Below are 23,355 nucleotides of genomic sequence, written 5' to 3'. Positions count from 1 at the left end.
AGATGCAGAGATAAGGTATGAACTGCACTAAAAGGAGAATTCCCAGCAGCAAGAGAACAGGAAAGTGATGAAGTTGTGAGCCCTGTCCATGCCCAGCTGCCCTTTGGGGTGTAGGCTGTACTGGACTATGCTACAAGGCCCTGCAGCCTTTGGGACACTGGTGCTTGATAAAAAATAAAGTATAAACAAAATGTGGTACACAAAATAGAACACGAGCACCCCCAAGACAAGCAGACTTGCTGGAGAAAGCAACTTCAGTGACTGGGAGTGACAGCAAACCATGTCAACTATTGGCAAGGAATAGAAAAATCATTGCTAATGTACTTGTGCTGTCACTGGGCTTTAAGACACCCAGTACCATGAGACTCTGCATGGTCATGGACATTTAGGAAATCCTTCTGGATTATTTCTTTTCAGTAGTGAAATGCATCTCCCCAAACTGCACTTCTAAATTTCAAGACTTTCAGTTAATGAAAAGATCTCCAACTATTTAATTTCGCTGTTACCCAACCCACGTGTCAGGGCAGAGTGGATTTCCACCCATTTAATATTTCTCCCACCACTGCAAACCATCCCAACACCTTCAGTGTTCATTGCACAGCCAGCTCTGCCTCAGAACCACTGCATGCCTTATCTTTATCTTTCCTTCCAAACCCAGACTAAAGCACATCTTTTCCTGTTTCTCATCTGTACAGTAACTGTTTGGAGACAGGAGATGAACATGCTGGTGCACCCCCAGCACTGACAAAGTGCCCACATGCCTTTGACTAAGAAATCTGTTAACTTAATGTTCATCTCTTCATAGCTCTGTGTGACTCGACAGTTCACCAGAGCAACAAAACTCTAATAATCTGCACTCAGAATAACAAGAGCAAATGCTTTTCTATAAAAAGACTAAAAGGAACTGTAATCAAGTCTGGTCCACTCCTTGCATCTTCAAAGAGCTAATTAAAACTGGAATTAAAACACAAATAGTTTAAAATATTTTCAATTACATTCTTAGAAAATGCTAAACAAGACTAGTACATCAAAAGAAGGAAGTGATTAAGAACCTATTCTTAAAATAATTATTATTTTTAGTTCCCATGGGAGCAAAACACAAGTCCAGCTTGAGGTCATAAGTGAAACAACTTCAGCCCCGGTGGAGAGGAATCAGCATGAAGCTGACAACAATATTTAGACACTATTCCAAATTCCAAAGTCAATGGAAAGTCAATTACTTTGAACAGCACTGTGACTGAGAGCAGCTGCCTAACTGAAAGCAGTCTTCAGATTTTAAAGCAGCAAAACAACAACAAGGAAAAAACCCAAACAACTGGAGAAACCATCTGGCAGCTGCTCCTGCCAAGTCCTACAGCAAATGTGGAGCAATTCCCAACAGGTGGATGGACACCATGTACCTGCAGCACAACCCAGGAGCACACCTGTGGTCCCACAGCTGCTGCTGCTCTGGGGGATGCTGCTCCCAAAGAGGAGAGCAGGAGAACGTGCCAAGGGAGAACTGGACCCAACAGTGCAGGGTACAAGGCAGGACAGCTGCACCCACAGCTTGTGGGAACGCTGGTGCTGCACAGAGAGTGGCCAAGCTGAGGAACACAGGGAGCCAGGCTCCCAGGTGCATCCTGCAGGGGATGCTGCTGCCAGGAGCTCAGCTCATGTAAGCAATGCTGGAAGAATAGGTGACTTTCATGCTCTCCTCACTATCACACAGATCAAATCAAAGCAGCTGAAAACCATCTGGTGAGTGATCTGCAATGCATTCCAGCAGCTCAGCTCAGTCTCCCATGTAGAAATCTCCACCTCCTGAGTCCAAATGTCCTCATCAAGTGATTTGATCACAGCAAACCAGCCAGAAGAGCTTCAGCTCAACAGCAACAGAGCTGGAAATCCCCTTGGACACAGCGGCCCCAGCGTGCTTTAAAGGGCTGTCAGAGGAGAGGCTGCAGGCACCCGAGGCTGCCACTTCCATCTGCTGCAACTCTCAACTGAGAGTCCTGCATACACCAAGAGAGGCTGCACTCCATTCCCAAAGTTTTTTACAAGCGTTTTCCCAGCTCAGGAACTACACTTCAGGCAACTGAGATCCAAGCAGGCAGATAACGCAGCACTGGTCTCTCCCAGTAACACAACTCTCCATTTCTACAACTCCAGTGAAAACAGCTGTGTTTTAAAACAATTATAAACCTTCAAACATCACAAAATTTGCAGCAAAATACAAGAAACAGACATCCACTGTGAGAGTGTGATCTGATTCCATTCAACACCTTTGATTTCTAAATTTTTCTTCAATCAACTGAAATGTAACTAGGGAGCAGATTTGTTTTCTAACAGTACCCTGACAGTATCCATTTACAAGTGAAGTTTTGCCTCTGAGAATCTCATCGTTTTCTTCTAGGTTAATAACACTCAGTTCATGATCTTACAGGATGTTTTAGTGATGCTTTGGACTCAGTAAAGACAAGACCCTCTTCCTTAACACATACACATGGGATGCCATTCACTGCTGCAAAATTTAAACCAGTAGCTCTTCCTAGCACTGAAACAACATTCAATTAATAAACTCAATGAGAAACTCCTCCCAACATCTGTAAGCAGGATCAAGCACTGAGATGACTCACAACAGAAGAATCCTCAGTTCACCTCCTTTAATCAGAGGATTTTAAGATGGACTTCAGTCAGCATAAAACCACATGACAGAAGCACCCTCTGGATTTGGGCAGAAAGGGACATTTATCTGTGTGCAAACCCAGAAGAAATTTAGGGATCTTTCATTACTTATTAGCATTAAGAAACGCCAGCATTTTAGGAAAGTGATTTCTACAAAGAGCACTGAAGGGGCAGAGAAGCAAGACTTCAAAATATTAAGATAAATTCCATATATCCTCCATTTAGCAGGTGGTTTGAATACATGTCAATTAAATGGAAACTATATGGTATAGCATAGAGCTTATGGGTTTTACACAGCTCAGATGCTTTACTCAGCTGCTTCTGATTCAACTTGCAGTTCCCCATTTTTTATCTCCCTCAGAAATGCTCACAACAGTACTCCAGCCTTCTGTTTAAATCCTTTTCTAACAGAAGGCAACAGGGAAGACTTTGCTGTAAACATCAGCCTGAAAAATCCCCTTTTCCCATTCAGAAAAACCTAAGTTCATTCTCCACACCATGACATGTAAAAGCTGCTGAGCAGGAATTTCAGCTGGGAAGTGATCTTGGGATTGCAGTGAACTAAATGCTGCACCAAGTAAGAGGTTTTTAAAATACCCTCTGAGAATGGAATGCAGGATCTCCTGCTTAAAATAAGGGAAGAGTGAATTACATGCCCGTGGCTACAAAGTGTGTGAGTGACACAGTAGAAGTAGGACATGGATTTTTTTGATGTACCACTGGGCTTTGCACATAAACCCCTCATTTCCACCCTCTCATCTTTCACTTATTTGATACACAGGGACAAGGAAAATCTCTTGCAACATTTGGCTCCCTAGCTCAGGAGCTGTTATTTTTTCTCTTCTCCTCAGAGAGCACCTGGCCAAGATCTATGGTACATGGAATTTAAACACAAACCTCCAAGCACTGTGGTTTAGATTCCACAGGCATGTTCTGCTGCCCAAATATTCCCAGCAAGCCCAGCAGATAGGCTGGAAAGCAGCTACTGCACATCTGCAGGAATCACTTCTCCTACAGATCACTGGATTCGAATGTGCTACGGTTGTAAACAAATTCATTTGTTTTCAAATCTGAATTTTGTCAATTCAGTTTATGGGAATAAGCTACAGAAATATCCTGTGTTTTCCTGTTTAGGTAATGGATTCCCCTGCCCTTGTGCTAAAACAACTTTTTTTGCCTAATTAGCTCCAGCCTCGAAACCCACTTCCTTTGTGCCTCCCTCCAGTTCCTTCCTGTGCACACTCATGCAATTTTTTGAAGCAGGGTAAGAATTTTACTTTTATTACAGGTAATGGCAATGAGGCTCTTAATTTAAGTAATAGGACAAAAATCAGATTTGACAGTACAGTAGCTAAATAGATTAGCTTTTTCAGAAACACAGAAAAGGAACTTTCTGGCATCTCCCCAGAATTTTTTTCTCAAAGGCGTGGTTTCAGTTTGTTTTGTCATCTCCAATCTGTTTTGTTGGGGAGTTGGGCCTGTCAGCTCAGCTCTCCAAGAGCCAAAACTAACAGTATTTCCCCAAACAAAGGTTCATTCAGAGAATCAGATTATATGCATTGTGTGTTGGAGCAAAGGGGCAGGAAAGAGAAACCAAAACATTTCTACACGGCGTGAATGTGTGTAGGACTGGTGAGGAGACCACGTTGTAGCATCTCACAATTCCTACAAAGTTAATCCCAGCTGCAGCCTGAGGATACTAATCCCAGACAGAGCTCATTTTAAAAGCCAGATTTAGGGCAGGTCATTTGCTTTGTTACCTGGTTCATCCTCCTTCCCTGAAATCCTCCTGCAGGAGCAGGCTCAGGGTTGTGGAGGGATCTTCTATTGCCCACAGACCACGAAGGACAGCAGGGAGCTTTGTGCTGAAGTTAAATCCAACACTTTAGAACAACCAAAAGTCCCCTCACTGTTTGATTCATCACCTTTTAAAAATCATACTTCCATCCTGAAGACAGAGATACTGGACCAGACAAATATTTTTCCTCTGTCATGAGCAATATCTACTAAGAACTGTTAAAAAAATAAAAATAAAGATCAAATTTAGCCAGTGGCAAACTGGAATTGCAACACCTGCCAAGAAACATGTTATCTGCACTGATTTCACGCAGGCAGGCTCAGGTATGCACCTCCTGAAATGGAACAGGAAAGTGAAAGGTCAGCTGTGTGCCTGAAGCAAATACTCCTGTCCCAACAAATCCACAAGAAACGTTGATTTATTTATATTATAAATTCAATGCTATTTTAAGTGTGTAAGTTTAATGTAATTTGCATAAATGAAAGTTTGCAATACCTGGGCTCTTGCTCTGACAACCTGGTCTGTGCTGGACTCAGGAATGACCAGGCAGGAGTTGTGTCAAGGCAGCCTCCTCGGGGACAGCTGAAAAATTCCCATTTTGGGAGCATTATCACACCCACCCTGTCAGTTTTTCATACCATTACCACTGTGTCAACCAGGGAAAGGAGCTGCCTGCTGCAGTTTTAGTCAAACAACATGGCAGGGTCAGCTGAGTGCAGGGGGAGGCTGCAGGCAGCTGGGAAGGACCACTGAGAAATGGCTTCACCAGATGCAGGTTATGAAATGGTGAAAAGAGCACTGGACAAACACAGAGAACAGTACAAATATCAAGGAGACTTGAAGGCTATGGTGTCCTTCAGCCAGTGGTTATTGAAAGACTCAGAATACTTAGACAGTTTCTCATTTCCAGTCAGAAATCAAAGGATATTTCTAGAAATCTTCCTGGTTTTCAGACACTTGTCCAACAGTGGCTCACTTTAGTACAGAACTGGAATAGCAAGAAAAAAGCTTCATAAGTACTGTCATTAATATACCAGCCAAAAGGCTGAGAAAATGGGCCTTACCATGACATCTGTCACTGCTGACCCTCCCCAAACCTCTCCCTGACCCCTGCTGTCTTTAAATTTGTCCCTTTACAAAAGTCACATACTTTGTAACTTTATAAACATTAACACTTTATAAAGGCCACACACTTCCACCGTCTAAAACCAGGACCTTCTTAAAGAACAACCTGAAACCCCACCATGATGAAAAAGCAGCTGGCACACAGAACTGACACAGGGCTCAGAGGAAATCCCACCCTTTCATTGCCCAAATCTGAAATGCCATGCTGGAGAGCAGCTGCCCATGGGCACAAAGTGTGTCAGTGGCAAAGCGAGGACACAACACCAGCCAAGCACATTCCAGCCACACACCCCACACTAGAAATGCTACCAGCAAGGGTGAGCTTTAGATTTACATCTTTCACATCAGATCAGTACATTTGGTTTTCCTTCTTTTTGAAGTGCTTCCTATGCTCTCATGCATGGTGGAAAGAAGTGTCATTTTTAGAGCTGCTTCAATGTAAAGGGAAGTGATCCTACTTACTTTAGTGTCTTGAAATTTTTCACTTCTTCCTAAGACTTGATTTCTGTCACTCACTTTCCATCAACCTCAGAATCATAATATCCACTACAAAGAGCTGTTTCCCAACACAGATGATCAGGAACTGACAGGGTTTTGCAGTACACCTCGATTTTCATTTAAAAGGATGGTTGTTGGCGAGGGACCCTCTTGTATAGAAAGCTATAAATGTGTCAATCTTTTTGAACATTAAGGCCCCAGCCTAGATTAATGAACTGATCAAGATGTGATCATCTGGGACTTAAAAGATTTTTCACACTGAAAAACCCAAACAAACCCTATCAGCGTGGCAGATCAGCCCAGCTCTTTGAGCAGCACACATACCACCGGGGCCCAGAGCTGTTTACCATGCTGGAGAAACCCGAAACCAGCACTTCTGCTGCAGAGGATACCGTAACATTCTCTGAACAGCATTACAAGCCTATAAATAAACTGCAAGACTTCAGGGATCTTATTCTGAAAGCGCCTTACAGGTTTGCAAAAGCAGAGATGCTCCCCCAGCTCTCTCTCCCCTTGTGACACAAAGCTTTCATCCCAGCTCCCTGCAGCCTGAAAAACACCACGCTGGTTCCCAAATTCAGTTATTACAGACTCAAAACTGCAACAGCACATACAGTTTATTCAAAGTTTACATAAAAGCTGAACCAGAAATTACACAAGAGACAGAAGCAGGGTAAAGGCACCATTGTGTTACTACTGAAATGACTCAAATACCAATCCAAATCCCATAGAAAGATAATGTAGGGAGAAAACTTCTTCCAGAACTCACATAAGACAGCCTGGAATGTGGAAAAAGAAAATGTCTCTAAAAAGTCATGTAACTCACAGGAAAAATGTCCACTTAGATCTTTCCTGGATCTGTGTGCAAACAAGGGCAAAGCTTCACCAAGACCAGCCCTTCAATTCATGGTGAACATCTCATTGTCCTGTGCATGGTCATGCCATGGGGGCAGTCATATCTCAAAAAATACAGTAAAACTCCCCAGGATCCACCCATCCAAGACCACAGACTCCCAGGAAGGTCGAACATTTAGAAAACACAGAGTGGAAAACAAACTTCCACCTCTGGGTCACCAGTCAAACTGGAGCTGTGAAGATCTGTCTGCTGCAATGCAGGGAAGGCTGTGTGAGTGACCCTGCCTTAATTAATTGGGACACGAGGCTGGCAGGGAAGCTGCTAATAATGCTCATTCCACATAATCCTCACCACGCTTTTCCCAGATGGCTCCCATTGCCTGCCTAGGATTGGACAGGCCAAGGGCAATGCCAGGTTCCCACACACAGATGGAGAGATCAACCCTGTCCTTGGTGGCTCCAGCCCTGCTGAATTGTTGGATCTGTTACTTTATAATGGTGGTGGTTATGGTAACAAGCACTGCACAGGGCATTAATGAATGTTTCATAGCAGTTAACTTCATAAAGCAATATTTAACCTCATTATATGCAGTGAGTGTCAGAGGAAGACGTTGTGTTATTGCATTATACCCTTATAAAGTCATTCCTTTGCTCCCAGTAACCACCATGATTAAATATCAAGCAGCAAAATGGTTCAGAAATTCTCATGCCATCCACCTGTGCAGCAGTTAAAAGACATAGCTGGACTGACTTTCAAATGGGCTGAGATGGTCCCAAAGCAAGTGGTGACTTCACCAGTAAAACATGGGACAGTATCAGCACTTTCACAAATCTTACTACAAGCAAAACAACAACCAAGTCATTAAATGACCCTCACTCAAGTCTTTTCTTTGAACAGTGTTTTTCCTAAAAATCACAATTTTTTTTGTGCCAAAAATCACAAAAAAACAGTCCCAACCTTCATTCTGTAGAGTCCTGTCCTGGGGACATGACAGTCCCTTGGTAAAGCTCATGTGAAAGGTAAATAACACTTTTTACATGTTTATTGCTATGGAGAGAAGCAACCTCTCAAAATTTCCTAGGATCTGTCTCCCCATTTCCAAAAGCCTGCTACATGCACCCAGCCTATAATCACCACATGCCAAGCTTAGACACCAAGCCCACTAATGTGCTAATAAAAACTGCTAATAAAAGTTTTAGTCTCCTTAAGCTCTGCTAAGATTTTTAGTGGAGATTTGAGGATTCTACTTGTACAACTGGATACTGAAAACAGATGGGATCCATGCTGAGTTCCTAAACAACAGCCTTCACAGACCAAAATTTTATTAGAAACAGTAATGAATTAGCTTTTTTTGCAGAATTCTATGCATCTACTTGCAGAGCTAAGATCTGCTCTCCAGTAACATTTGCTGACTTGATGAAGTAAATAAGTGCAAGCTAATCCCATGGTTTCCAGGATTTAGGAATGCCTCTGGTTCCTGTGAAGTCTGACTGCAGATTACCCTTCCTCACAGGAGGAATGACTCAGATCGGTGTCATTCCAGTCACAGACATACTGGCTCTGTGCTTTCACAAGACCATGGAATCCCCAGCACCTCCAGGCAGCAGCACAGAACGGGGCTGCTACCACAGAGAGCAGCCACACACTCCAGCCTTATCTGCAGCTTCCAGAAACCAAATGCTGCCTGGAATTTTTTCCCAGCTGATACTAAAACACTGTAGCTCACTCCAGCACTTGGCACCTGCTTTGGCAAGAGCTGTAAGAACACCCACCCAGCGTGCCACACGTTCAGCCCTCCCCTGCTCAGTCCCAGCAGTGGCTGAGCAGGTGCTTGGGGAAGGGTCACTACAGGACGAGCTTGTCCCCGTGGTGTTCCTGCCAGCTCCCAACAACGTCACAGCCCTAAAGGAAAATGATATTAGCAAGTGTATTAACTCACTCCCTAAAAGTGAACTGAACAACTACACAGTTTCTCTTTTGCTGTTTATAGACACTTCCCCCCCAGTTGAACATGTATATTGATTTGGCACGACTCTGCTTTGAAAAGGGTGGGATAATGACATTTTTAGTAGAGAACAGCCACTGTGATAACTACTCAACAGCTTGGATGCCCCAGCTTTTGGACAGACTGTTTTGGTTTCCCAAAGCAATTATTTCACAATCTCTGTTTTCTGCTTTAGGTGTCAAACATGGTTGCTAATAATTATCTGAAGTGAGTGCAGCTTCCTCCTTGAGGATATTTGTATTCCTGATCAAGGCAGTTCTCCCATCCCAACACTGGGTTCATTTGAAATAAGCTGACAACATTCTAAGAGCTTCTCTGGCTCTGTAACAGATCTAAATATTTCACAACCATATCTAAATCCCTTGACGTAGTCCTTCCTTTCTAAAAGTTTTATATCCTCTAATCCAGAAAAGTCTTTTTTGCATGTTTCCGGGCGGCAAACTTCCTCTACAACCCCCGCACTCAACTTTCTTTCTCAAAAGCTGTGTTTTAAAGAGCAAAAGCAAGTAGTTGATTCCCTTTCACTGCTTCATGCTTTCCCACATCTGGCACACCACCAGCATATTTTCTATCCAAGTTCCCTCAACCTCCAGCCTATCAGAGACAGATTCTTACCAAGCAAACAGAAAGCAGATACGAATCTGCAGGAGTTTATACAGGGAAACGGGGATACATTCTTTGGACACTGTACAGGACAAGGTAACAGAAAAGTGTGATATGTAACATCCAGATCTTTGAATGCTGCTAACACAGGAGCACATTTCAGAGCTGTTCCTGAATCCACTACACAGCTTAGCAGGACCAAGACTTCGCTGTGTCACCTCTCACTCAAATACTGGGAGTTCTCCTGATGCACAGTTGTCACTGTAAATATTATTAACAGAGCTTTACTAGCCATGCCTAAGCTTACTCAGACTACAGCTTCTATGTAAACATACAGAAATTCATCTGGATGAGCAGAGAGTGTTCATCCAAGGACAAAACAAATTCTATTCTTTGCTCTGGGAAATGTGGCAGCAGATAATACCCATAACCAATGACTGGCAGATCAGGAAAGCAAGGAGATCTTCCAGTGCCCTCTTCCTGTCTGGCACTTCTTCTCTAATAGCTGCCAGACCCACAAGCTCATGTATTTCCTTTTTACCTTTTATTTAAGTTTTCCTTTTTATGTGCACTTTCCTTTTTTACCTTGGTCACTTCCAAAGTAACGGCTTTCAACAACTAACACAGCCTAAATCAAGTGTCACACTACAGCACCAAAAGCAAAAGTCTGCATGATAAAAAGATAATCAAGAGCACTCATGGACTTCAAAGAATTACAAAGACATGAGAAGCTCTTCCACAATTCTTGCTCCACTTGGTCTCTGTCTCCTTGTGAATGGTGTGGACAGTGAGGACAAGCTAGATTTAAGAGCAGCCTAAAATCTGGATGTAAGATGCAGCATGAAGAACTGAGCAGAAGTGCCTGTGACGGCTCACATTCATATCAACATAAAGTAACTAAATGCTCTGGGCCTGAGTTATTTTTAGGTCTATTGTGAAACCCCACATTCCAACTGCTCCCAAGATACACCAGCACTACCACAGAGGCCTGGGCTCTGTATCATCACCCTGGCTGGCTGGAGTGAGTCTAACCTTTGCCCTACATTAGAATTTTGGTGTCAAGGCAACCAAGTCCCCGGCAGAGAAGGGGCAATATGGACAAGAAGTGTTTTGGACAACAAGCTCACATGGGCTGGGGAAGGGTTTGGCTGCTGGATACACAAGTCACTGAGTTGCTGCAGCCTGGCCAGAGGTTTCCCAGCCATGCTGGCCAAGGTCACTTCAGCTGTTGTGTCCTTGAACTGCTGCAGGCAGAGCACCCGTTACTATGGGACCTTGAGGGAAGGGAGAGTAAACAAAGCAGGAGAGGGAAAGGAGGCCAGGATTTCGAGTAAACATCCCATGTTCCACAATTCTGAAAACAATGAACTTGACAGATTCCAGAAGCAAAGGCTCCTTCGTGCCTCTGCAATGTTTGCTTCAATCTTGTTATGCAGACATGTCTCTCATAAAGAACAACCCTGCTGATCTCTGGGGTCTAATAGCCTCCACTGGAAGGATCAGTGAAAAGAAAAGGCCTCATCCTGCTTACTTGTGCTTCTGCAGATCTGTTCTAGGCAGCAGAACGAGCTGCAACACCAACTCCTCAGAACAAAACACTTGCACACCTTTGTTCCTTCACTCCCTCCCCCCGGCAGGACACAGGACCAAGGTCCTGCACTCCCCACAGGGATTCTAATGGCACTAAAGGCTCTGGTGTTCACACAAGCTCCCAGCACAGACACCTCTGGGGACCCACATCAGCAGGACTCTCTCAGAACACCAGGGCAGATGCAGCACAGGACAAAGCCAGGAGGAGCAAACACCCCATGGAGAGGGTTCAGGCCAGGCCACATTTGCAAGCTGCCACCTTCCCCCCAGATTTGCAAAACCCAACTACAAACAATGCAGCTGCTATCTCACTTCCAAAACAAGACCAGCAATCCTCTTTCTCAAGAAGGGCAAACCTATTACACAAGAGCACGGTTATCTGGCTATCTTCTCCTTACCCCCTCAGTCATCCTTAAGGCTCCACTCTTCAATTCTTGTTCTGAATTCACAAGCCAGCCCTGGGACAAGTAAGCCCCACCCAAAACCAGCAAAGACCACTCTTCATCTCCTGAGATGGAAGAAGCCCTTTCAAGCTCACACAGAACAAAACTGTAACAAGCATCAGACTCCTTTGCTTGAGTAAGGACAACTTTTCATGGACTAAGGATGATTTCTCATCCATTCTTCCTTGCTCCTTCAGCTGAAAGCAGCCTCAACTCTCTTATTTCTGCTTTGAACTGTCCCCCCAAAATTCTGCTCTTTGTTCCCCAAATCACTGGGAGAATGCATAGGGAAATATTATTAATCTGCAATGCAACAGAAGCACAATATTTGCAGAGTGTATGTACTCTACCCATAAAGATATTCTCTGCTTGCTCTGATGTGATATAAATGAGCAATAAAGATACCCTGGGAAATCCAGAAATTTCCCACTATAATTTAAAAAAAAAAGCATTTATCTTTGTATGTAGGAAGACATTACCACATATAAAAAATACAGTAAGAAAAGGCATTAAATATAGCAAAAAGGGCTGTATCCACTGCTTCCCTGCACTACACCATCAGCTAAACTAGAAGTAGAGAGACTACAAGGTCTCTAACTGTGCATTACTGTTATGGATAATGTGCTGCAAACACAAAACCAAGGATAAAAAGCTCTCTAACAAGTCATTAAAATTTAACAAGTCATTAAAGTTTTTCTGTGCTTTTCAGGAAAAGTGATCAATTCATTAAGCAGCAATGCTCAGCTACTTAAACAGCTGAACCCTTTCCTCAGATCACGGGTACATCACCAACTGTGTCAGGGCAAAGGGTTATCTGTAGGTCAGCAGTATTCTGGCCAAAACACACTGACATATCACTAATTGAAGTGAATCAGATTCTTTCACTAATACCCTGTTACATGATAATCCAAGCAGTGCCTGCAAGCCCTTTCCATCTGGCATGTCACCTTTTCTTTTACAGTCCCAAAGGTGACAAAGCAGCCCTGAGAACCACTCCTAACACTGTGGGCTTTGTACCTTCATATACCGTGCAAGTGACCACGGTCTGGACAACCAACCAAGGGAAGGAATCTTTTCCCTGGGCCTAGATGGCTTCCTAAGGTCCTTCCCAGTCCCACTTTCTATGATCCACTGGTATCAGGGCTGGACAGCCAACTAAAAACACTAATTTTTCACAAAGGTAACTGCTGCTGAGCTTGTTCTCAAGCAGCACTCAAGAGTTTTTATACCTTAAGGCACAAAGTGAAATCTGCTTAACAGAGAGGGAACAGGAAACTCCCCTGCAGTCATTCACACTACACAGAATGGCCAAGGTGTCACCCAGGCTCTCCTTAACCACTTGGTGCTCAGAGGCATCAAGCCTGGAGGAGACTGATAACAGATTGTCACATGTATGGGAATGGCAGGAAGATAAACACTATCACCACTGAGCTCAAGCAAACTTCTGCTCAATCCAACAGTAGATTTAACACCGGGAAGCAGAGTCCAGCAATTGCAGTGCATGGAGCCAAGGCAGGAAAACAGATAAAGTGCCCTCCATTTCTGCTTGCAGAGTGAAGAGCTCCCAAACAGGCAGAGTCCTCCTGCTGCCTGAAGTGGCACATTCAACTCCTGAACAAATCTCTCTTGAGGAAAGGGGTCCTGCCTCCAATAGCTATTAAACATTTGACAGCTCAGACAAGCTCATACAATTTAAATTTCCAAGCCAAACAGAACAAAAGGGTTTTCCAGATTCTCCAGAAAGCCACTGTCAGCAGCATGCTCAGGAATCCAGAGTGATGCTTCAGATATTAAAGGTTTTTTGGGGACTGCACAATGAGAGATCGATGCCTCTCAGAACCACAGCCAGGGCAGGGAGCAAGTGCTTCTCAGGCAGTTCAGTGAAGGCCAAGGGTATTTAGCAGAGCACTGCCTTCCAGAAACATCACGATTGCCCTTCAAATATCAGCCTGCTTTTATTACCCTGTAATTTGTACCTGTAATGGTCCTCAGTAGCTTTTCTAAGGGACGTGTCAGTAAGCTGCACATCTTCTTCATCATCCCCTCCTAAACCTTTCTTCCATTTGTCCTCTTTCCTTTATTAAGTTTGTAGCTGAAGTGTAACCTTTGATAGGTGTTCCTTTTAGACACCTCTATCAGCTCACTTCTAAACTTCATGCCTTTGTTTCCCTGTTTCTAAAAGGCCAGCACGCACATCTGGGGCCCTGAAGTGCTGCCACTGTTTTGGTCATTTCAGAATGGAGAAAGGGAGGAAAAAGCAGAAAGTGATTTATCTAAGATCAACAGCAAAGAAACCAAGGGTTAGTGAAGAGCTTTGTGCTTGTGTGTCACTAAGTAAATAAGCTGTGGCAAATGCACACTGAAACACTTCCATTGGCAATGGCTGCTTTACTTACCAAGGCATGGCTACTACATTAATTATATCAGCAGTGACACCAAGTCAGTATGTTTTATGTTCAAAAACAACCAAAAATGACCTTCCAACTCCCATGTGTGCAAGCAAACAAAAGTTATTTGAAAAGACCACGTTCAGAATTTGTGTTCTGGTACTAAAACTATTAGAAGCAATTTCTGAAGAACCTTGCTTTCCCTAACCCTATTTTTCAAGCCTTCCTGCTTCAGAAACTGTGACAATAGTGTAACTCTAGTTTGCACTAAAAACAATCAGATTCAGATTTTTCCATCACTGTCTGAAACACAAAGAACCAACTCTATTTTCTTTGGAGGCAACTGAAACAAGTACTTTTCCTAATCATCTTCAGAACTGTTTTATGGACATGTTAAAGGTTTCCTTCCCAGAGTGAAAGGAAAATTGTATGAAAGCTGTAAAATATTTCTATAGCCATCAAAGAGTTCAGAAAGCTTGTCTTTTTCCTCAGAAGTAGCTTAGAAGTTTTGTCTTTAAAGAACTGTTTGTGCCAATGATATTACGATATCAAAGGACACACGAGGGAAACTGTAAATGCAATTAATTTCTGCATACAAAGAAAGGAAGTTGCAAGCATATAGCCTGTAGTCTGTTAATTAAAAATAAAATATCAGATTTAACCCAAACTGGTGCAGGTTTCTCAACTGATAAGGTTTATTGTTGTTCCTCTGTTTTAAAAAGAGAACCCTGTCCCTCCAACAGCAAAAGGCAGCGGGGCAGCATGAGAAGAGCCAAACCAGGAATTCCAGATATCCTGTCCCAACTCACTGCTCCCTCATCCATGACCTTCATATCTGGGCCCATCCAGCTCATTCTCTCCTTTATCAGGCACACCTTCATCAGTGCTTCCTATCTAACCCTCCTATCACAGATCAAAGCATGGGGAATAAACACTGGACTCTTCCCACTCCAGCCACACCTTCCATCATCTACCTTTACTTTCCATATATTCTTTCCTTTCATTCCTATTTCTCCTGTCCTGAACAGCACTACATCCTCTTTTCTCCCCAACTCATCGTGATCATTTACCTCTGTCCTTTTATTCAAATCTCATCTAAGTACACCTCCAACCTCTTTTCTTCTCCACAGCCCCCACCAGGATCAGAGACTTCCCTTTCCCTGCTGCTGGGTGTTTCCTCACTCACATGGGTTCAGTGAGTTTGTAACCCGGGCTCAAACCCACTCAGTCAGCTGAGACATCCTTTGTTTGACTTGACCTTTGCAGTAGCTCATTTTTTTCTCCCTGTGGCCTCTGTCAACACCATCCAGCTCTTCCTGTGGCTTTATCTTGGCCCTTCTAATTCACTCAGTGCATTCCTCAAAGATCCTCTTAATTTCACTCCACATCTCAGTGAGCTTCCAGCCTCGTTCTTTGCCCTTTCAACTCCTGCTGCTTTACAACAAATGTTTAAGTGCTGTTATTAGGGGGAAATTCCACCCACCCATAACAACTTAAAGAGTTCACTCTCTCCTTCAAGCCTGTCAAAATGCCTCTGACATCCCAGAAATGCCCAGCCTTCAGCTCAAAATGGCTACAAAGGTCCCTTTATTCCAACCCACCCCTTCCCAGCCTGCAGCATCACTAGATACCCTTTTGTTTGATTAAGACTAATCATAGCTTAAGGACACACAGTCAGATAAGGAGCTGCTCAAGTGATTAAGTATCAACTGCTTTCCAAAAGAATGGAAATTTTCCCCCCACATGGGAAAGTGACAAACAAGAATGGCTCAGTGACCTACTAAAGGGGTCTGTGAAAAAACATGAGTAAAGCCAAGACCTGAATTTTGGGTTTTTTGGTTTTAATTCCACTTGCCACTCAGTAGAAAGAAATAAAAATGTGTGAGGGGGAGAACTAGAAATCAACATACTAATTTCTATTGCCATTCAAAGCACATAATAATAAGGCAACACAAAATCTTCACTAAAAATAATGCCAAATCTCAAAGTTCAGCCAGTTTTTTTCAGATCACGCAAAAGTTCCTGAAAACTGATACTCTGAGGACAAACAAGCTCCCTCTTCCCTATTTCAGCAATCCATCAAAAATATGATTACTAAATCCATGTTGCACTTAAGCCAAAAAATAACATCTGTTTACTGAGTAAAAACACAAGATGAGAATTTCAACAAAACGTGTAGATTAGTTGGTAGACCAAAAGATGATAACAATGTGCTTTTTTAATGAAAACAGTGACTACTGTGCTGCACACCTCTACAGTAACACCCTGCCCAACCAGGTCCATAGAAGCCAGTCTGCAAAGACACCAAAATACCCAGGAGCAAAGGAAACAAAATTGTCCCTGTATCTAAACCCCTTTCCACAGAATTTGTCTGTTCTTCCTGTAGTCATTTGTAGCCCTGAAAACACCAAAATCTTACTCTGAACCAAGGCCTTCTCACACTACCACTACTAAATGTTTACTTTGGCAAAGAGATGCATCTCTGAGACAAGAACAGCCCAGCAACCCTCCTGCAAACCACCCTGAGGCTCAAGGTTGTCAAAGTGGAATTTCAAAGTGCATCTTACACAGAGCTTAAAAGCTTGTGACTATATCAAGCATTTGACATAAGCAGGGTAAGAGGCTCAGTACCAATGTCCTGATCATACTGCACACTGAATATGGCATCCTTGCTTTGAAGGGACCCTTACCATGGTTAAAAAATACTTGTAACAGCAACTCTGCTCAAGTTTGGCTAAATTCAGAGGTGAATATAGGTGTTTTTATCTGAGTAGCTTCTACAAGCAGTATGTGAAATATGTAACTGAATTCTTTTTAATCTCCAAGTGCTATCAGCACTGCTGAAAACTTCCCCAAACACTGCACTGAACAAAGAATGTGTGGCAAAGGTGCCCTGGAAACAAGCTGACCCCTCACGTCAGTCCACTGAGGAAGGGAATATTTTTGGCTTACATCTACATGAAGGAGTCATATTGCTAAAGAGGAGAGATGAAATCTAGAAATGACCTGGCAAGCTTTTCACAAGGCAGCTTTTGTCCCAGTTCCCAGAGCCCACTCTCCTGCTCTGTGCAGCTCTAGCAAGCAGGATCCAGAGGGTTTTGGACAAGGATCTCATGCCAACCTTAACACTCTTACCTCAAGTACAACACCTGGCATGTTCCTTAAGCTCTTATTAAGAGGTGAGAGAACTCTGAGGCTACTTAAGAATAAATGAGCCCACAAAGTCATCTTCATCTACCCTACCATGCCCTATGCTAAGATAAGCAACAATTGCCAGAATAATTTATAATAGTTTAAAAAGAACACCACTCAGCGTGAGTAGCATCATTAATAACTCCTAAAATAAAGCTTGTGCTTTGTTTACACAATGTACATGACCACACACATCTGAGGAGCTCATTCTCTCCACTGCAGGACTGTCTCCCCAGGACTGCACAAGAAGGGAACCTTAATACATAAAGTTAATTATTTACATGGTCTCAGAGCCTCATCAACCTCTAATTTCTCCACAGGGCGTGTATACAACACACTGGCAGAGTATAACTGAAATCTGCAATGTCACATCCATTTTACACCGGAGAAAATAAAGAATCATCTAAATCTAAATTTAAATCTACTTTTTCCAGGAGTAATGCACTGTATTTCCCACTCCCTGCAATAATTACAGTAGTCATTTTAGCAGGATTTACCTCTCTACCCTAAAGATAAACCAGCATAAGGTCACCGATTCTCACCATCCATTTTTCAGAGCTCCACGTGCAGTTCAGAAAAGTTCCTACTTTAGGTTTTAAACCTTAAACTATGCATCATTCTTCCCAAAGCAGAGCTTTCCACAGGGAAGTCCAATGTCCCATATTCGAGACTGTCAGGGCAATAAATGGTTTACAGTGCCCTTTTGTAGAGCACAATTTTTCATCTCACAGAAGCCTTCAGCCTGTATTCTACATGGAGCTGAATATGATTCTTCCACTGGAGACAACAAGTCTCCAAAACAAAGAGAAAAAATTCTTCTGTCCCAATCTCACGGAAAAAAACCTTCATGACAGGCTGTTGCTGGAATATTTTTGAATACAGTTCAGCTTCAGGAAATTATTTCTGGATAATAGAATTATTTGGATAATGGTAAAGTTATAAGAGGGCTTTACTAAATTAAATATCAAGGTGACATAACATTTTACTTAATTGTGCATATCGTAGGTCTACCCAGGAGCACAGCTTCTCATTAGAACGAGCAGTGTCAAAGGTCTTTCTCATTTTGAGAAGAACATTTTTAAAGATCTTTTTGCCAGTCTAAAGTGAGCTGCCTGCAACAGGTCAATTCTAGCTACCTACACGTCAAGGTCTGCAAGGTCACATTGGTTTAAAGAGCTGAGATGAAGGGGCTAAAAGGGGAAAACCAATGTTCTTTTACTTCTGCCAGTGTGGTACAGCTCCCATAATCAATCTCATCAGAAAAACAAGTGACATTTAGATAAAGTACAGCCCGTGTGACACCTGTTGTAAACCCCAGTGTTTATAAGTTACTAATTAATTTAAAAATTGTTTTAATCTGCTCTCTGCACAGGGGAGTGTGCTATAGGCATATTTTCCCCTCTGGAATGGCTTATCTGAAATGAGACTTTTCAAGCTGTGCAACTGGATATGTGACTGAAACAGCTGTAATGGAAATTAGAATCATGTTGGTTTGTACTGCTCAAAGGCATGAGGGAATCGCTTCCCTGGTGCTCAGAAATAACTTTTTTTATCATAAAAACATTAACCGTTAACAGCACAAAGCCAAACTCAAAAAAAATTTACAGCACAATTAAAAGAGCCCAGGTTACACCACGAATCCATGATCCAGCATAAATTTGGTCACTTCCAAACAAACCACCCGAGGTAATGACCCAGGTAATGACCAAGGTAATCTAGAAAAACTTTGCTTTCTAGTCCATCAGCAAAGCTAATGGGTACCACACATTTTACTGCTTCTCTTTAAAACTTTAAACCCTGAAATAGCAGCAATGAGTGCCATGTGTAAATAAATATTGCACAGAGAACTCTGTTACAGCAGCTTCCTCAGGTTTGTGTTTAACACGGCCACATCACCCAGCTCTGCAGGCAGCTCAGGCCTCCACAAAGCAAAATCTTCATCTTTCTGTGTCACACTTTTTGCTGTTTGTTTCCACACCCCCAGTCCTTTTCTGGAGCAAATTTCTACCCAGTGAAGGCAGCACTGAAAACATTTATGTGGAATCATTAATGTGTTGTCAGTGCTGGATCTGACAGGCAATAATGAGAAAGGTACAGCTGAGGCAACAGCCACAAAAACATCCCTGTAAAACCAACCAAGATCAAATCCAACCTGAGCACGATGTGAACACAGACCTACAACCTGCAGGTCAATCATTTCTTAAAAAGACATTTCCCATTTCACAGCCACGTCCATCACCTCAAATCAGACTTTCCAGAATTACTTTAATCCTTTTTAGAGCTGAGTTTACAGTTGGTTTGTTGGGCAGATTCAAAAATTGTATCCCAAAACTGCTGAGTAAGCAGGCTGGATTTGGGCAGGATGCTTCAGGGCTGCAACTCAGCAAACCCTAAGGAAGCCAAGGACAGAAGCATTAAGAATGTGCTTTCCTTTGGCAGCCTCTAAGAAGATATTTTCTGCACCTTGCCTCACGCTACCACCAGCAAGCAGGATAAAATTATTTCTTCCGAAACAAATTTGGTGCTCAATTTATTCACCTATATCAGAGTTCAGTACAGTCAGTGAGTGTAACAGAATTATTCCTTTGCAGAAGATGTGATCCTCAGGTTCAAAAGCCCAAGGACGCACGAATGGAAGCACAAAACAAAACAAAGGTGATAGAGGCCGAGGAGCAGATGCACATGAGCAGTCCAGTTCTGTCCTTCATAATCCCTGCGGTTTTTCTGCAAGTTCCTCCCAGCTTGCACAATAAAGGTAGATTGATTAATTTTTAATTAAGGCTTATATTTTTATTTCTTTTGTAAGTGCAAAGTACTTATGCCCACTGATGCACACACCTTATCTGAGGTTCAGCCTCTTGCCAATAACTAATAACGTTCTTGGCCAATATTACTAAAATTTTAGGATTACTTAGAGCAACTGTACAGAACAGATAGTTCTATTGTTTCGTTTTCATTGAGCAATACTTAAATAGATGAATTTGGAGTGGGCAAAGTTAATTTCCTGTTAGCAAGATAATGTGGTGCCTATAGATGAAAATAAATATTTCCGCTGATATGCCAAGAGGCATTTTCCATCAACCCTTTTAATCAACTTCCAAAATACGCTCAGCAGAGAACATCAGATTGGATCCGGTTTCTGCTATATCACACGGAACAAAAGACTCGAGCAGACACACATCTTTCCAAAACACTTCTATTCCACAGCTCTGCCTCCATTTTGGATGACAGACAAAGGGGATAAATGGGAATATAACGCCTTACTGAAGAGATGAAAAGCACAACTAAAGTCTGAGCAAAAGGTGCTTAAGATAAACCCAGGAAGTGCTGCTGCCAGCTGCAGTCACCACAGGAACAAAGGAAACAGCGACAGAGCCCGCTTGCTTGACTTTGTTACAAAAATAAAATTTGGGGAGGGGAAAAAGGAAAATTGGCCGGGTTTCACATCGAGCAGGGCACTTTGCCCTTTAAGGGTCTCTGCTTAGCACTAGAGGCTTCCACTCGCTGCCGGCCTGGCCGCGGGATGCTGAGGGTTCCCAGCGGCACCAGCAGCCAGCCGGGGCGAGCGGGACCCCAGCCCTCAGCCCTCAGCCAGGGAGGGCAGCGACACCCCCGGCCCACCCCAGCCACGGGCCCGGGGCCTGCGGGAAGAGCCCGCCGGGATCCCCAAGTTCGCTGAAAACAAAAGCGGCACCGAACCGGGTCGGGTCCGGTCGGGGGGGGTCCCCTCACGGCTGCGACCCCGCCCCTCACACGGTGCCGGGCCCCGGCGCGGTCCCCCCCGCCCAGCCCGGCCCGGGCTGTCCCCGCGGCCGGGGCTCGCTGCCGGGGCCGCCCGGCGGTACCTGTAGGCCAGGGACATGCACTCGAACAGCTTCGTGAGGGACGCGTCGATGCTGAGGCGGCCGCAGGCGCCACCGCCGCCGCGGGCCGCCCCGAACTGGTAGGTCTGGCAGGTCTGCTCGTTGACCGTGTCGAAGTCGTAGCCTTTCTTGGGCGGGTGCTCGCTGTGCGGCGACGAGACCATGAAGTGCCCCGAGTGGATGATCTGCGGGCCCGGGGGCTGCCCTCGCCGCGGCCCGCATCGCCGCCCCCCGCCCGGAGACGCTCCGCCGTCGTCCGTGTCCGACGAGTCCTCGTCGGGCTCCGTGCGGGGGGACAGCGGCCCCGCCGCCCCGAGCAGCCGCGCCGGCCGCATGAACACGTCGGCGGCCATGGCCCCGCTGCTGCTGCTGCCGCCGCGGCCGAGCCCGCGCCCGCTCTGCGCCGCCACCGCCCCGCTCCGCCCCGCGCCGGCCCCCGCCGCGCTTAAAGGCGACGGAGCGGCCCCGCCGCCGCCCTGCCCCCGCCGGCATGGGCGAGCGGGGACACCCCGGATCCGCCAGGATCGCTGAGAAATAGAAAAGGAGGAAGGCGTTGCTGTTCCCCCTGCGCCAGGAATGTCCCCACTCCTTCTGAGGATGGCTGGTTTAAGTGATCTAGCGGGGATTTCCATCCAGCAGGACAAATTTATTTCACTTTTTAAAACATACTAAAGCATGAAATGTTCCACCTGAGCACGAGGAAAAACTCCTTTACACTGAGGGTGGCAGAGCACTGGAACTGTCCGGGGAGGCCGTGGATTCTCCCTCTCTGAAGACATTCCAAACACAGCCGGACGCGTTCCTGTGTCACCTGCTCCAGGTGACCCTGCCTGGGCAGCGGGGTTGGACTGAGTGATCTCCTGAGGTCCCTTCCAGGTCTAACCATTAGGGAAAACATTCCTAAACTTAAGGGACTCTGAGGAACAGGAGATGTAGAGGGACAGCCCAGAAATGGCTGAAGAATATTGAGAGAGTGATTGCGCTAGAAATATTTAAATTGTCTTTAATACACTAAATTGCTTATTCTTTTCCAGAAGCAGTCTGCAAGGAGAGCCAGGGCAGCCAGAGAAGCTAGAGACCCACAGAGTCACAGAGAGGCCAGGACATGGAGCTTCTGCTGCCAGGCTGGTGGCTCACACCTAACCCACTACCTGCTCAGATGTTCCAGGGGAAATGAAGGTCAGATTTCATCCTTCTCAAAAGCACAAAGGAAGCAATGGATCCTGTAGGTTAACTTAAAAACATGGCAACAGGGCCGGTGTGGGGAGAGAGACTCATCCTACAGCACAAAATTCTATGCACATAAATATGTGTACACAAAGTCAAGAGAAAAGACCTCAAACTTTCCCTGCAGTGCAAGCCTCCATGACCAGGAGAGCAGTGAGATCCTAAGACACACATTCCAAAACATTTATACTAAATTGCATATGTTATTTCAGTTTTAGAACCTCACACTTGAAATGAAAAAACAGGCTCTTCTACACAGCCACCCTCAGGAGGGAAAAAGCTTCCAAACATTAAATAGCCACATGCTACTTCTTCTGGTGTGTTATACCAGAAATAACATCAATGGAGACTTAAGAGATTGAGAGCAAGTCCTGAGTGAGGAGAGAAGAGGCATCCCTGCAATATCCCAATTACACCCATGCAATGATCTGACATTCCTCATTAGCATGGAATCAAGGCTGATCCCTGTGTTTAGGGGAGGAACATTTCCCCACACATGAAAGCAACAGTAAGGAATGATCACATCATGTGAGAGCTGTCTCAGATCCTTAAAAACCAAAACTAGCATTCAGCTCTTAGTCGGCATCATACATGGCTCAGATTCTGAAGAAAAGGCCAGTCATATTTAGCTTCAAATATGGTTATTGTTATCCTATATTAACATTTGCTTTAAAAAATATGCTGCCTCCCAGCAAGACATTCTGAGAATATTTTAGGTACAAAAAAATTAAAGCATTTCAAAACAACATTCACAGTTTAACAATACCTATTAAGTCTTCCATGTAATTTGTTCAGAAATAAACTTGAGCTAAAAAAATCACCTCAGTAGCAGCACTGTATAAAGTATTTCTGTGACAACAGCCTGTACACTGATCTCACTGAATTCTAAGCAAGTCAATGTTTCCTCCTGCAGGAAAAGACAGGTAACTTGTTAAAATAAAATCATTAGGTTGCAGTGCAATCTTCTAGGAAGAGTTAGGAGTACACCATCATTTAAAGAAAGGGCAGCAGCTTTAAGCTACAACACAAGTTCAAGGTTTTCCCTTCTGCCAGATGCAAGGAAAGGGGCATCCCTTAAAATAAATCCACTTATTTTGGATA

At 44.1% G+C, this 23,355-nt stretch overlaps 1 protein-coding gene across 1 annotated transcript in view; it reads right to left on the bottom strand.

The window, feature by feature from the left end:
- MLXIP (MLX interacting protein) overlaps positions 1-21,408 on the bottom strand; it is a 45,073-nt gene extending 23,665 nt beyond the window's left edge. The window contains exon 1 of the mRNA XM_088175964.1: positions 21,010-21,408. Coding sequence (XP_088032090.1) covers positions 21,010-21,380 — 371 coding nt within the window. The 5' untranslated portion in view covers positions 21,381-21,408. The remainder of the gene's footprint in view (positions 1-21,009) is intronic.
- Positions 21,409-23,355: the final 1,947 nt, after the last annotated feature.

Source organism: Sturnus vulgaris, chromosome 19, assembly GCF_052056855.1.
Source record: "Sturnus vulgaris isolate bStuVul1 chromosome 19, bStuVul1.hap1, whole genome shotgun sequence".
NCBI lineage: Eukaryota > Metazoa > Chordata > Aves > Passeriformes > Sturnidae > Sturnus > Sturnus vulgaris.
This window is presented reverse-complemented; position numbering and strand designations above follow the sequence as displayed.